At 46.7% G+C, this 16,302-nt stretch overlaps 1 protein-coding gene across 1 annotated transcript in view; it reads left to right on the top strand.

Annotated features, from left to right (window-relative positions):
• Window positions 1-16,302, top strand: part of cep55l (centrosomal protein 55 like) — a 118,421-nt gene that overhangs the window by 3,738 nt on the left and 98,381 nt on the right. Inside the window, exons 2-3 of the mRNA XM_072479071.1 lie at window positions 6,429-6,513; window positions 8,554-8,649. Coding sequence (XP_072335172.1) covers window positions 6,472-6,513; window positions 8,554-8,649 — 138 coding nt within the window. The 5' untranslated portion in view covers window positions 6,429-6,471. The remainder of the gene's footprint in view (window positions 1-6,428; window positions 6,514-8,553; window positions 8,650-16,302) is intronic.

The raw sequence follows: 16,302 nt of genomic DNA, 5'->3' as shown, positions 1-16,302 counted from the left end.
TTATGGCCCTGATCACCTCGATGGAGTAGGGCAGATTGCAGGTTTTAACAAAGTGGAAGAACTGGGTGACCCCCGGGTGGCAGAGGTTGTCATGGAGGGTCCGGAGTCGGTCTACTTCTACACTGGCACAAGTGCCGCGGGACAGGGCATCAGGAGGCTCGTTGAGCTTCCCGGGACAATACAAGATCTCGTAATTATAGGTGTAGAGCTCGATCCTCCACCGTAAGATCTTATCATTCTTAATTTTGCCCCGCTGTGCATTGTCAAACATGAAGGCTACCGACCATTGGTCAGTGAGGAGAGTGAATCTCCTGCCAGCCAGGTAATGCCTCCAATGCTGCACAGCTTCGACGATGGCTTGGGCCTTCTTCTCGACAGAGGAATGGCGGATTTCTGAGGCATGGAGGATGCGTGAAAAGAAGGCCACGGGTCTGCACACCTGATTGAGGGTGGAAGCCAGAGCTATGTCTGATGCATCGCTCTCGACCTGGAAGGGGAGGGACTCATCGATTGCGTGCATCGTCGCCATGGCGATGTCTGCTTTGATGTGACTGAAAGCCTGGTGGGCCTCTGCCGATAGGGAAAAACCGTGGACTGTATTAGTGGGCAGGCCTTGTCCGCATAATTGGGGACCCAATGGGCGTAATAAGAAAAGAAGCCCAGGCAACGTTTCAGGGCCTTGGGGCAGTGGGGCAGGGGAAACTCCATGAGGGGGCACATGCGGTCGAGATCTGGGCCTATGACTCCATCATGCACTACGTAGCTGAGGATGGCTAGGCGATCGGTGCTAAACACACATTTGTCCTTGTTATCGGTTAAGATAAGGATTTTTGCGGTGTGGAGGAATTTGCGGAGGTTGGTGTCGTGGTCCTGCTGGTCATGGCCGCAGATGGTGACATTGTCGAGGTATGGGATCGTGGCCCGCAGACCGTACCGGTCAACCATTCGGTCCATCTCCCGTTGGAAGACCGAGACCCCATTTGTGACACCAAAGGGAACCCTTAGAAAGTGGTAGAGCGGCCCATCTGCTTCGAATGCAGTGTACTTGCGGTTGTCCGGGCGAATAGGGAGCTGGTGGTAGGCTGATTTAAGGTCTGCTGTGGAGAAAACCTTGTATTGCACTATCTGGTTGACCATTTCAGATATGCGGAGGAGAGGGTTCGCGTCGAGCTGCGTATACCTGTTGATGGTCTGACTGTAGTCTATGACCATCCTATGTTTCTCCCCGGTCTTTACAACCACCACTTGAGCTCTCCAGGGGCTGTTGCTGGCCTCGATAATGCCTTCCTTTAGTAACAGTTGGACATCCGACCGAATGAAGATCCGGTCCAGGGCACTGTACCGTCTTCTCCTGGTGGTGACGGGTTTGCAGTCGCTGTAAGGTTTGCAAACAGGGAAGGCGGGTCGACCTTGAGGGTCGCGAGGCCGCAGACAGTGAGGGGGGGTACGGGGCCGCCGAATTTGAACGTGAAACTTTGCAGGTTACACTGGAAGTCCAGTCCCAGGAGTGTGGCAGCGCAGAGATGGGGGAGGACGTAGAGTTGGAAGTTATTGAACTCTACACCCTGGACCGTGAGGTTGGCTATGCAGTACCCCCGGATCTCCACAGAGTGGGACCCAGAGGCCAGGGAGATCTTTTGTTTCATCGGGTGTACAGCGAGGGAGCAGTGTCTTACCGTATTGGGATGGATAAAGCTCTCCGTGCTCCCAGAGTCGATCAAGCAGGATGTCTTGTGCCCATTGATGAGTACCAAGTCGTAGTGGTTGAAAGCGTTCGGGGCCGAGACTGGTCCAGTGTCACTGAGGCAAGTTGTGGCAGAAGCTGAGAGACCTCGCCGGGCGATACACGGACTCCCGAGTTGGGGCCGTGAGACGTCATCCAAGATGGCTGCCCCCATGAATTGCACATGGCTGGCTGGGAGATCTCATCAGGCGATACATGGCCAGCCGAGTCGGGGTCCTGAGACGTCATCCAAGATGGCTGCCCCCATGAATCGCACATGGCCTGTGAGGAGAGGAATGGCAGCGGGCCCGGTTCGCCTGGCGAGACAGCGGCGGCCGACCGGGCCTGGCATACTGTCACGAGGTGCTCCTTCTTCCCGCAGCCCTTGCAGATTGCGGATCGGGCCGGGCAGTGTTGCCGGGGGTGTTTGTTTTGCCCACAAAAATTGTATCGGGCCCCCTCCCGGGGTTTTCTGGCTGCCGCACTGCACAAGCCTGTGGGGAATTTAGGGGTGCTTTGGAATCGGCCACGGGTGGGGTCCACCCTGTCCATGGGAACGTAGGTCTGGGCATTGCGGGAGGCTACATCTTGGGAGTGCGCAAGTTTCTGTGCCTCTTTAAGCCCGAGCGTGTCATTTTCCAGCAGTCGCTGGCGGATTTTAGAGGACAGCATGCCCACAACAAAAGCATCCCAAAAAACAGTGTGGACATAGTGCTCTTTTAACAAAGTCATTGCGTCCTCGAAACCGTCCACGTCTTCGATAAGCATGTAGATTTCTGGGCTCACCCTTGAGTGGAGGACTTGCATTTTCTGTTCCTCCGTGGGGGTAGTCAGGGCCGTCCTGATGTACCCGTTGAAATATGCCAGCCAATGTTTAAAAGTTGCTGCTGCATTTGCCGCATGGGGGTTGATTTGTAGACACACTGGCTTGATGCGGAGAGCAGCCATTCTTCAATTCTAGTTCATTAAATTGATGCACGATCAATCACTACTGAAGCGAGATTGTAGTCCAATTGAAGGCTTTAATGAACAAGTAGTTACCCCAGCAGCTCCGGTACAGAATGACTGCTGTGGGTGAAACACAGACTCTTATGCTCCGCCTGCTGGGCGGAACCAGCAGGCAGGTTCTACCACTCATACTACAGTATCAGGTATATCCCACCTAGGTACCGCGATACCCCTAATATTGCCAACCACAAATACCCTTTTGGTGACTGGATCTATGTGCTGCCCCCAAAAGGACCTTACATCTTTGAAAAGCTGCAGAGCATGATCTTCTGAATCTGATCTCTCTGTGTGTAGAGAATAACTACAGAAGACTTTGAATTTTCATTATTTTCGAGCATGGTCTTCATAGTGTTCTTCAAAATACAGTCTTACACAGCATTTATAGACATTGATAAATGCTAAATGGCTGTAGATCAATTGAACTCTCGTGCACACACCTAAAAAAAACCTTTTTGTAACCTTACTACAGTTCAAGAATGAATGAGCCATACTAAATCAGTCACTGGTTAATACTGTGGTGTCCAACCCCAGGTGGGGTTCCCCAAAAGTTATTGACCCTTCGATTTGTCACTGACCTGGTTGGGATACCCACTAAGTGTCACAAACTCAGCTGAGGGGGGTGTAATTGGCTCCATGTCTTTAATCAACCCATTCTCTGCTGGTAGCAACAAAGGTTTAATCTAACAATGTTCCCCTTCCCATGGGTATCTTTTACAGACCCAGCAGTTCGGTGTAAACAAGAGGCAATTTAACCAGGCTTTCTTGAGTTAAGATAGAGTGCGTTTATTAACTACTAATGGGTTAAGGAGAAATGGTAATACACATGCATCCACATTCATACGGATTAGAAATAAATTTAAAGAGAGTTATGGAACGGTCCATGAATTGCGAGAAGCAGGTGATGATGTGTTGCAGCCGGGAGAAATGGATTTCGGTACAGTTGGCTTCTGCTGGCAAACAGTTAATTCTTCGGTTTAGGTGTCTTGTTGTTCAATAGAGAGATTTGAGTTCTTTTTCCAGCTGCAATCCTTTGCCTGCCCTGCTGTGCTCACTGGTATCACCTTCAGTGTGTGTAACTTTAAGCTGCTGTTTCTCAGCACCCAGACCAACCTCCAGACAGACCGAGAGGTAGAATCACAGAATGGCACAATCATAGACTGGCCCCTTGGCAGGCAGACAGCATAGATTTTAAAAATATATTTATTTATTAACATTTTTCAGAATAAACAAAACCATACAACACAATTAACCAAATTACACAATAGAAGAAAGACATGTTTTAAAGTCCACTTATTCCATGTCTGACTCCCACGTTATCTCCATCATCGTAACAATACCCAAATCCCATTACCCAAGTATGGAGATGCCATGTACACAACTGTCCTGCTTATGCAAGTTTCTATCTTCTGACCCATTACATCATCTATTTTGACTATTAGGACTATTATCAGGCACAGCTATTGCAGCACAAAGGGACATGATTTTAAACTAGAGACATATGGAATCCTTGATGGTTAATGGTTCCTGTGAAGCACCCATTAATTTAGACTTAGTAGAGATACTGGTTCGCCTTTTCCTGTTTACAATATTTCAACAAAGTTATAACTGACCTTGTGGTTCCCATACTCTACACAATTTGCTTTGTTTTATTCCATGTTTTCGCCTGCGGCGAGCATCCATCTTTGGTCAATTTACCACTATTCAATTCCATGATTCTACTGACCTTTTATTAACCCATCTGTTTATTACTAAAGAATCATCTAAAGTAGCTTAGGTTTTTTCAGCTTGCATGTTCCAACATAATCTTTTAAAAATTTAATCGGGGCAAGTCGCACAAAAGGTAGCTCTCGCCAGAGTCCTGTATTTTCAATCTTTTTTGCCCAGTATTCAGGGGATTTTTGTGGTCAAACCCAGCCTGCCAAACTGTAAAGAATTGCTGACAGAATTATGTCAAAAAATCTTGTCAAAGAAACCTGCTGGAAAGAAGTCTCAGGCCGATAGTCCAGTGAGGGGGATTGGAGGAGGGAAGATGGTGGGCGTGACCGCACCCTTCACGGTAAACATGCTGACTGTAGTGATGAGAAGTCTGGAATACAAATGGCTCGGCAGTTTGGTCGGCAAGGCAAAGAGCTGAGGGAGTCCTTATTATGGACACTTTGTCAACTCTCAACAGTTGCTAAGAGGCTGAAGAAGAGCCATTACTTTTTTAAGTTTTAAGATGGTGCGGAAAGATTGATTCGTTCCAGAAGTGACAGTATAAGAAATAGGGCTGGTTATTTTATAAACAAACTTTATGAAAACAGAAGAAAACGAAACAATATTTAAACTTTTAAATTTCAACCTAACAATAACAGATTACATGTGGTATCCTACCCTGAACATACTCATTCCTGTTAAAATAAAAATGCAGCTCTCGTTCCACTTACACAGACAGGCAAAGGCAATATTTGCATTTAACAAAGCACTTTTCCTTCTGTTAGGGACATTCTTGACAAATACATTGATTGGATGGGTATAGAGGGATACAGCATTGGGAAGTGCAGAGGGTTTTGGTCAAGGGTGGTATCATGACCTGTACAGGGTTGGGGGTATGAAGGGCTTGTTCCTGTGCTGTATTGTTCTTTGTTCTTATTTTTTATCCTTTCAGAACCTTTTTCCAAAGCCTGCTTCGGTGGCAACCTTCATGTCGTCTCTCGGTCGATTTCCAAAACCTTCCACTCTGTAACTTTCATGACCTCTCTTGGTCGATTTCCAAAACATTCTCCTTGTAACTGTTAAGAACAGTATCCTCTCTTTCTCTCTCTCTCTCTCTCTAAGATCTGCCCAGCACCTCAAACAAGTTTCTTTGCTGGGGTTTATTGGCTTGAACGCATCAGCGTCATCTTGGCTGTTTGATTGGCCACTCCCGTTTATACAAAAACAGAGCTATGCTATTGTATGCAAGTAGTCTGCCATTGACAGATAAAGAGGCCATCAGACTCTGCAATGGGCTAATAGCTAGTCAGACGGGAGTGTCTCGAAGAACAATGGCTCCTGTTTATTGCAACTAATGAGTGTAACTCCAACTGGGACAATGCAACTCGGCCAGGTGCAGGCTTTTTTCCACTCAGCCTGTTTAACTTCTAAATTGCTTGCTACATTGGGGTCTCATTTTCGGACCCAATTTCCTAATATTTCTCTCGCATAACATACCATTGATGAATTTGTGTAAAGATTGGCTCCAGTTCTATCCTTCACTGCCTGGCTTTATGGAGAATAGCAGTAGCCATCTACTTCCTGGACCAAGAGTCGTTCTCAATCAAAATTGCCAATGGTTCAGGTTTCACATTAGTCTGGCGTCAACCATCTCCACTGTTGAATTAATTGGTAACAGGCCAAAGGCACATCTTTGGTCTTCCTGAGAATTATTTGCTTTTTCTCCTCACGAGAATTCTCTACGTTCCTCTCTCTGTCTCCATCTGCTTTCCCCTGGTGTCTGCATCTGTGCCTTTATCCTCCAGATTCTCTGCTTATAGCTCTGCTTTGTGTCTTCAGCTCTCCTTTGAGCCTGCCAGCCACACAGCTTCTGGTCTTAGCTTCCTTCCTGTTGGTGCTGCTTCCAAGGCAAGAATCACCAGGTTACATGGATCAATATTACCTAATATCGAAGAAAATGCCAATTCCTTTACAATGGTTAAAATTATACTTCAATTTCCAGGTCTTGCTCCACTCAAAGGTACAACATGTAATCAAGAAGGATAATGGAATGCTCCCCTTTATTTTGCGAGGAATTGAACATGAAAGTAAGGAGATTATGCTTCATTTATACATGGCGTTTGTGAGATCACATCTCTGTAGTTTTTGGTCTCCTTATTTAAGGAAGATATAAATGCACGAGTGGCAGTTCAGAGGAGGTTTACTAAATTGATACCTGGAATGAGTGAGGAAAGGTTGGAAGGATTGGGCTTGTATCCACTGGAGTTTGGAAGATTGAGGGCTGACTTGATTGAAGTATATAAGATCCTGAATGGTCTTGAGAAGGTAGACATGGACTTACCCAATTGAGGGTGGGTCCAGAACTGGGTGACATTGTTTTAAAATTAGAGGTCGCCCTCATAGCTCAGAGTTGCAGAGAAGTTATTTCTCTCAGAAGTTGTGCAAATTTGGAATTCAGCCTCAGAAGGTGGTGGAAATGGGATCACTGAATATTTTTAAGGCAGAGGCAGATAGCTTCTTGTTGAGCAAGAGAATTGAACGTTATCTGGGGTAGATGGGAATGTAAAATCTAAAATCTGAACAGGTCAGCCATGATCTTATTGAATGACGGAGCAGACTCGAAGGTCCGAGTAGCCTACCTCTGCTACTTTCTATGTACGTACAGATGTAGAATTGATGCTAACTCATACAAGTCCAACATTAATATTAATTATATTGGTGACAATATTAAACCAGCTCTTTAAGGGGTAATAATATTTGGAATCTCTATGTTAAGCTACTATTTCACAACAAGCAGACTTTTTCATAGTCTTATAATTCTTGGTGCTAACTTGCCTGATCTATTTCTTTGCAAGTTCAAACCATGAAAATGTTTCTAACAATTCCACGTTTAAATATTATCTAACCAGAATGGATCCTAAATAACTGCATACTGAATTCAAAATGAGCTTCCAGTCAGACACATGCCAAACTAATGACATAAGACCGTTTGTGTTTTGATTATCTGACTGGGTTCCTCAAGTCTATAATCACAAAAGAAAATTGAACACATCTTCACATTTGTATCCAATCATTTGACTGCAGTTGGCTTTTAAACTTTTTGACTTTTGACTGAAGTAAGGGGACTGCAGGGAGGTCCTGTGGCAAATGGTAGCATCCCTGCCTCTGGGCCAAAAGCTCCAGTTTCAAGTCCCACACCGGGACTTGATGGCCACTTCATAACGTAGCCTGATAAAAATGCCTGATATCATAACGTAAGAGCGTGAGAGTTTACTGGCCAGCATACCACAGAGAGCAACAGCAAGTCACTACAGTATTTTGACAAACGTAATCAAGGGACAATCGAATGACAGTCCCTGGCTGCCAATATATTCTACGGACATGGAATGAGAGGAGGAGGAAGGGGAGACTACAAGCTAAAAATATACTTTTGTCACATTGCTTCACTGCCTCACAATCTATACTAACTATGAAAAGTACCAATAATAAAATGAGAACAAAATAAAGAAGTTGCAATACTTATGTTGCCATGAGGTTTCCAAAATCCTTGCCAAAAACTAGAGTTTCGCAGAACAATTTGGAATTATTTGAGGAGATGTAAAATTGAAAGATGAAGACGCTCAATTTGCTTTATTGTTGGGGAAGAAGCACCAAATATTTATCATACTTTCAACTTCAAGGAAGTAGAGAATCTGGAGAGATTAAACAGAAAATTTAATGCTGGATGTAACTATTTATGTTTGAAAGATATTGTTTTCCAGAATCTATGAATCATATATAAATCACTGATGTTTTCATATATGTGCAGAATAAATGACAGTATGCACCCAAATTAGGCCTTCTGAGAAAGATTTGAGAGTTTTAGGAACCTACAGGATGACTAAGGGTGAAGAGAATCATTTTTAGCAGAGATGTAAGTATTTCCCAACCTTTCAGGAAATAGGCACTAAAATAGCAAAAGGAACCACCATGCTCGATGCGCCAAGTTGTACAACAGGTGAAGTTATTGACAATGGTTAGGTTCTCTCTTCTTGGAGATGGTTATTGTCTGACAGAGGCAATTAAACATGTTCAATACTCTTATGTTGGGGAGCAGATTCATATGGCTTTCTTTGCAATTGCTTCAGCTCCAGAATTATATCCAAAATGGCCGAACATTGGGCTCCTCAGCGTTGGGTGTTACTCAAAAGATGGACTGGGGAGTGCCTTATGGATGTTCCCAGGTAAGTAGTATTAGTAATTAAGTAGTAAGTAGTAATTGGACAAACTACCTCTGGGCAATTGCCCTGTGCTGGGAATCAGCTGAAAATGTGATTTAAATTGCAAGTTACACACAGTTGTGACAAGCACAGCCTAGTTACTCAGGAAAAGTTTGAAGACCAGACCCGACACGACCTTCCCCACTACCCAGCCTGAACCTCATCGCATGTACTGACCCCCCCCCCCCCCTCCCCCCCTCAACCAATCCCCACCCCGCTGGCCCGGCCCAATCTCTCCTCTTGAGATCCAACCTGTCACCCCCAAAGTACAACTCCCCAACCCTCCCCTTCACACACCTTTCACCCCCCACCCCAAATCCTCCCCCCTGAGGTCTGCCCTACCCTCCACAGAGGCCTGTCACCTCGCCAAGGTGCAACACCTCTTCTACCCAGGCCTGGACTCCCCCATCCAGACCTCTGATCCCTCGTCCCCCAATTCTTAACCACTTACCTTGGGCACTTACCTTCTTCATAGCCTATGCACTTCAATGCACTGCTAAATGTTGTTAGTTTACGGTGGGCTAGGGCTGTAAAAAACAGGGCATGTCCTCCTTCACTTCAATACAGCTGGACTTTTGCATTGGGCCTTGTGAGCAAGCTGCATTGTCTGGATCACATCAGGCCTGAGTCAGAAGGTTTGGGCGATACAGTATTGGAAGAAAAACTCCGGAAGTAATTGGGCAGCAAGAGACAATCCGATGCTGCTTACCACTCCATGGAAGGGATGGCCCATAATCTAATAATGTATGAACAAGTTGATGGTGTGAACACACAAATGGATGACACAATATTATGGTATTCATTCAGAAAAAACTTGAGGGATTACTGCAAAGGTAAACCTGAAACATAATTATGCCAAATTTGTATTTGGAGACACAAAGCTGACGTAAGTTAATGACATAATTGTGAGTAAAGGCATTAAATCTGGAAAGATTAAAGTTTTAGTTATTAAACACGTGCCATAGTTACAGTGCAAGGAAGAATGCAAGAGATTCAAAGTCCTTTTCAGAATGACATGTGTCAATAAAATATGAAAATATATCAAAAAAGATATCTCCCCGGGAGGGGGAGACTTACCTGGTCACTGTGTTTCAGGAGGCAGTCACACCTGTCAGAGTAAGTAGTTTAAATCCTGCCAGTGGCCAGGGACAGCAGGGTGTGACTGCAAGTCAGGCAGGTAAAGGGAACCAGCAGTCAGGAACTCAGGAGCCTCAGCCCTTGACTCTGTCCAACAGGTACGAGGCACTTGCTCCCTGTGTGGATGGCGAATAGGGCTGCAGGAAGGATGAGTCAGCTGACCAAGGCATCATGGTTCAGCAGGCCATTCAAGGGGAGGGAGTAAATAGGCAAGTTGTAGTTGTAGGGGATTCTATTATCAGGGGGATAGATAGTATCCTTTGTGGGCAGGATAAAGAGTCCCGCATGGTATGTTGCCTGCCTGGTGCTAGGGTGCAGGACATCTCTGACCGGCTTGAAAGGATACTGGAGAGAGAGGGGGAGGATCCAGTTGTTGTGGTCCATGTCGGTACCAATAACATAGGCAAGTCTAGGAAAGAGGACCTGTTTAGAGATTATAAAGAGCTAGGATTCAAATTAAAAAACAGGTCCTCAAGGGTCATAATCTCCGGATTACTGCACGAGCCACGTGCAAATTGGCATAGGGAGGCAAGAATAAGGGAAGTTAACACGTGGCTGAAAGAGTGGTGTGGGAAAGAGGGGTTCCTTTTCATGGGTCACTGGCATCAGTTTTGGGACAGGGGGGACCTATACCGTTGGGATGGTCTCACCTGAACCGAGCTGGGACCAGTGTTCTGGCGAAAAGAGTAAATAGGGTGGTCAATAGGACTTTAAACTAGAGATTGGGGGGGGAGGGGAAAGTCAGGGAACCAAGAGGTGAAGTAATCAGTGGGCAGCGTAGCTGCTTAGGAATACAAAAAAGCACGAAAAGGCAGAACTCAGGAGAGGTTACGATCGTCCCCATCTCACAAAATATGACACAGTGTATGGAAAGGCTCAGTAAACCAAGGTCCATCACACTAAGAAAACAAAAAGGGACGGTCAATAGAGAATTAAAGGTGCTATATTTAAATGCGCGCAGTGTACGGAACAAGGTAGATGAGCTTGTGGCCCAGATTGTGACTGGCAGGTATGATGTGGTAGGCATCACAGAGACATGGTTGCAGGGGGTTCAGGACTGGCATTTAAACATCCAGGGATTCACAACCTATCGAAAAGACAGAGAGGTGGGCAGAGGGGGCGGGGTTGCCTTGTTAATTAGGAATGAAATTAAATCAATAGCACTAAACGACATAGGGTCAGATGATGTGGAGTCTGTGTGGGTAGAGTTGAGGAACCACAAAGGCAAAAAAACCATAATGGGAGTTATGTACAGGCCTCCCAACAGTGGTCAGGACCGGGGGCACAAAATGCACCACGAAATAGAAAGGGCATGTCAGAAAGGCAAGGTCACAGTGATCATGGGGGACTTCAATATGCAGGTGGACTGGGTAAATAATGTTGCCAGTGGACCCAAAGAAAGGGAATTCATGAATGTTTACAGGAGGGATTTTTGGAACAGCTTGTGATGGAGCCCACGAGGGAACAGGCCATTCTGGACTTAGTGTTATGTAATGAGCCAGACTTGATAAAAGATCTTAAAGTAAGGGAACACTTAGGAGGCAGTGATCATAATATGGTAGAATTCAGTCTGCAATTTGAAAGAAAGAAGGTCGAATCAGATGTAAAGGTGTTACAGTTAAATAAAGGTAACTACAGGGGCATGAGGGAGGAACTGACGAAAATCGACTGGGAGCAGAGCCTAGTGGGAAAGACAGTAGAACAGCAATGGCAGGAGCTTCTGGGAGTAATTGAGGACACAGTACAGAGGATCATCCCATAGAAAAGAAAGGTTATCAGAGGGGGGAATAGGCAGCCATGGCTGGCAAAGGAAGTCAGGGAATGCATCAAAGCAAAAGAGAAAGCCTATCATGTGGCAAACAGTAGTGGGAAGTCAGAAGATTGGGAAGGCTACAAAAACAAACAGAGGATAAGAAAGAGAGAAATAAGGAAGGAGAGGATCAAATATGAAGGTAGGCTAGCCAGTAACATTAGGAATGATAGTAAAAGCTCCTTTAAATACATTAAAAACAAACGGGAGGCAAAAGTAGACATTGGGCCGCTCCAAAATGACGCTGGTAATCTAGTGATGGGAGACGAGGAAATAGCTGAGGAACTAAATAAGTACTTTGCGTCAGTCTTCACAGTAGAAGATATGAGTAATACCCAACAATTCAGGAGAGTCAGCGGGCAGAGTTGAATATGGTAGCCATCCCAAAGGAGAAAGTGCTAGAGAAACTAAGAGGTCTAAAAATTGATAAATCTCCGGGCCCAGATGGGCTACATCCTAGAGTTCTAAAGGAGATAGCTGAAGAAATAGTGGAGGCGTTAGTTATGATCTTTCAAAAGTCACTGGAATCAGGGAAAGTCCCAGAGGATTGGAAAATCACTGTTGTAACCCCCCTGTTCAAGAAGGGAACAAGAAAAATTATGGAAAATTATAGGCCAATTAGCCTAACCTTGGTTGTTGGCAAGATTCTAGAATCCATCGTTAATGATGAGATTTCTAAATTCTTGGAAGTGCAGGGTCGGATTAGGACAAGTCAGCATGGATTTAGTAAGGGGAGGTCGTGCCTGACAAACCTGTTCGAGTTCTTTAAAGAGATAACAAATAGGTTAGACCAAGGAGAGCCAATGGATGTTCTCTATCTTGACTTCCAAAAGGCCTTTGATAAGGTGCCTCATGGGAGACTGCTGAGTAAAATAAGGGCCCATGGTATTCGAGGCAAGGTACTAACATGGATTGACGATTGGCTGTCAGGCAGAAGGCAGAGAGTTGGGATAAAAGGTTCCTTTTTGGAATGGCAACCGGTGACGAGTGGTGTTCCACAGGGTCCAATGTTGGGGCCACAGCTGTTCTCTTTATATATTAACGATCTATATGACGGGACTGGGGGCATTCTGGCTAAGTTTGCCGATGATACAAAGATGGGTGGAGGGGCAGGTAGTATGGAGGAGGTGGGGAGGCTGCAGAAAGATTTAGACAGTTTAGGAGAGTGGTCCAAGAAATGGCTGATGAAATTCAACGTGGGCAAGTGCGAGGTCTTGCACTTTGGAAAAAAGAATAGAGGCATGGACTATTTTCTAAACGGTGACAAAATTCATAATGCTGAAGTGCAAAGGGATTTGAGTCCTAGTCCAGGATTCTCTAAAGGTAAACTTGCAGGTTGAGTCCATAATTAAGAAAGCAAATGCAATGTTGTCATTTATCTCAAGAGGCTTGGAATATAAAAGCAGGGATGTACTTCTGAAGCTTTATAAAGCACTAGTTAGGCCCCATTTAGAATACTGTGAGGAATTTTGGGCCCCACACCTCAGGAAGGATATACTGGCACTGGAGCGGGTCCAGCAGAGATTCATAGAATTTACAGTGCAGAAGGAGGCCATTCGGCCCATCAAGTCTGCACCGCCTCTTTGAAAGAGCACCCTCCCCAAGGTCAACACCTCCACCCTATCCCCATACCCCAGTAACCCCACCCAACACTATGGACAATTTTGGACACTAAGGGCAATTTATCATGACCAATCCACCTAACCTGGACATCTTTGGACTTGTGGGAGGAAACCGGAGCACCCGGAGGAAACCCACGCACACACGGGGAGGACGTACAGACTCCGCACAGACAGTGACCCAAGCCGGGAATTGAACCTGGGACCCTGGAGCTGTGAAGCAATTGTGCTAACCGCCATGCTACCGTGCTGCCCCATTCACACGGATGATCCCAGGAATGGTAGGCCTAACATACGATGAATGTCTGAGGATTCCCTCCCCCCCCCCCCCCGAACAGGCGCCGGAATGTGGCGACTAGGGGCTTTTCACAGTAACTTCATTGAAGCCTACTTGTGACAATAAGCGATTTTCATTTCATTTCATTTCATCCTGGGATTATATTCATTGGAGTTTAGGAGGTTGAGGGGAGATCTAATAGAAACTTACAAGATAATGAATGGCTTAGATAGGGTGGACGTAGGGAAGTTGTTTCCATTAGCAGGGGAGACTAGGACCCGGGGGCACAGCCTTAGAATAAAAGGGAGTCACTTTAGAACAGAGATGAGGAGAAATTTCTTCAGCCAGAGAATGGTGGGTCTGTGAAATTCATTGACACAGAGGGTGGTGGAGGCCGGAACGTTGAGTGTCTTTAAGACAGAAGTTGATAAATTCTTGATTTCTCGAGGAATTAAGGGCTATGGAGAGAGAGCGGGTAAATGGAGTTGAAATCAGCCATGATTGAATGGTGGAGTGGACCCGAGGTTCCGAATGGCCTTACTTCCACTCCTGTATCTTATGGTCTTCTGGTCTTAAAACTGTTTGTGTCAAAATTTTATCCTTTTTTGCTTTTCTTAAAATGGACTTTTGCAGAACCACAAGATGCTGCTGCAGGTCACATGCCTCAAACTTTTGGCTGTCTGTCCTGGAAGCTTCCAGTGGAGATCACAAGAATAAAAGAGTTTCGCTCTCATCCTTATGAAATCTCACACCCAACTGGACGGCCACATTATAATCATAAAACTGTATTCCTAGCAGATGAACTGAATGCTCCAGCTGGGACAATAACATAGACAGAGATATTGAAACCTATTGGGCGTGATTCTCCCTTCTGGGGACGAAGTCCCCACGCCGGCTGGAAAACCAGCGCCAACCACTCCGGCGTCAACAGCCCCCGAAAGTGAGGAATTCTCCAAATTTTTGGCGGGCTAGGTTGACGGCAGAGTCGTTGGTGCCGCTCCAGCCGGCACTGAAGGGCCAGCACAAGTTCGCGCACGCACGATACAACCGGCGTGAACTCACGCATACCTGGACCGGCCAGCGTACTTCCGCGCATGCGCAGACCGGCGGTCGTATTTCCGTGCATGTGCGGAGGTTCTCTTCCCTGTGCCAGCCACCAGGCAATATGGCGGAGCCCTACAGGAGCCCGGCGCAGAGGAAAGAAGGCCCCCACGGAAACAGCCCGCCCGCAGGATCGGTAGGCCCTAATCGCGGGTCAGGCCACTGTGGGGGGCCCCCCTGGGGTCGGATCCTCCACGTGCCCTCTCCCCCGGACCACCCCCGCACACTTACCTGCCAGGCCCCGCCATGCGTTAAGTGAGTAATCCATGCCGGCGGGACTGGGCCAAACTTTATGGCCATTCGACCCATCGGGGCCCGGAGAATCGCCGGGGGGGCCACTGTCAATGGCCCCCGACTGACGTGGTGGGAATCCTGCTGGCCGCCGAAAAATGGCGCCGGAGAATAGGGCAGTCAGCGGCGGGGCGGCGGGCCATTAGATCTGAAGAGGTATTAACAGCCACCATGTCGCTCCTAAGGAAACAATGGATTTGGCCAGAAGCACAGAAATTGCTTCCAAGGCTGTAAAAAACTAATTAATAAGCTATGTCATGTGAGTCTCTGCTTCTAGCCTTCTCTCCCTGCCTTGCCACCAAAACCTTTGCCAATATCTTGGCATCTACATTCAATAGAAATATGGGCCTACACGCACACTCGGCTGGGTCCTTCTTTAGCAGCAGGGAAATCAAAGCCTGCCGCATAATCTCTGGCAAGGCACCCCTACCTCGAACATTCCCACCATCAGCGGCACCAACATATCCTTAAATTTCAGATAGTATTCCACTGGAACCTGTCAGGTCCCACCGCCTTCCCTGCCTGCGGTCTCCCAATCGCCTCCTTTACCTCCTGCTTCCCTATTGGCCCCTCCAAGCCTGCTCTATCCGCTTCACCAACCTTGGGTACTCAAACCCGTCCAGGAACTCCCTCATCTCTCGTTTCTCTCCCGGTGGTTCTGACCTATATCACTTCTTATAGAACTCTTCAAATACTTTATTGATCTGCTCCGGGACCAACACCAGCTTCCCCATCCTATCCCGTACCTGAATTACCTCCCTCTCCGCTGCCTCCCTCTGGAGCTGGCTGGCCAACATACTCCCTGCCTTCTCCCCATGCTCATACAGCACCCTCCCCCTCACCCTTCACACCTGGTGTACTGCTTTCCCTGTGGACAACTGGTTGAACTTCACCTGAGGCTCCTTTCTCTTGGCCAAGAGGGCCAGGGGTAGGTTTTGGTCCCCCGCCTACCTCCTATTCACCTCCAGCATCTTCTCTATCAATTTTCGATGCTCCTCTCTCTTCTCCTTGTTCATCTTAGCCTTGAATGAAATCACCCCACCCCTCACTACTGCCTTCAGAGCCTCTCAGACCACTGACTGTGAAGCTTCCCCCATGCAATTAAACTCCAGATATTCCTCAACCTTATCACAAAAACTCCGATCCCTGAACACCTCCAGATCCATTCTCCACCCCCGCCTCTACCATCCCCTTGTCCAGAACCACATCCACCCAATGCAGCGCATGGTCCGAAATCAATATCGCTGAATACTCTGACCTTCTGACCCCAGCCAATAACGCCTTCCCCACCATGAAAAGGTATTTTCTCGAATACACTTTATGTACTGGGTAGAAACCCCCCCCCCCGTGCCCCAGAAAACCCCCATAGCTGATTGATGCAG

The sequence above is a fragment of the Scyliorhinus torazame genome, chromosome 16 (assembly GCF_047496885.1).
Source record: "Scyliorhinus torazame isolate Kashiwa2021f chromosome 16, sScyTor2.1, whole genome shotgun sequence".
Classification (NCBI taxonomy): Eukaryota; Metazoa; Chordata; class Chondrichthyes; order Carcharhiniformes; family Scyliorhinidae; genus Scyliorhinus; species Scyliorhinus torazame.
The sequence above is the reverse complement of the archived record's forward strand: the minus strand, read 5'-3'. Positions and strand labels throughout refer to the sequence as shown.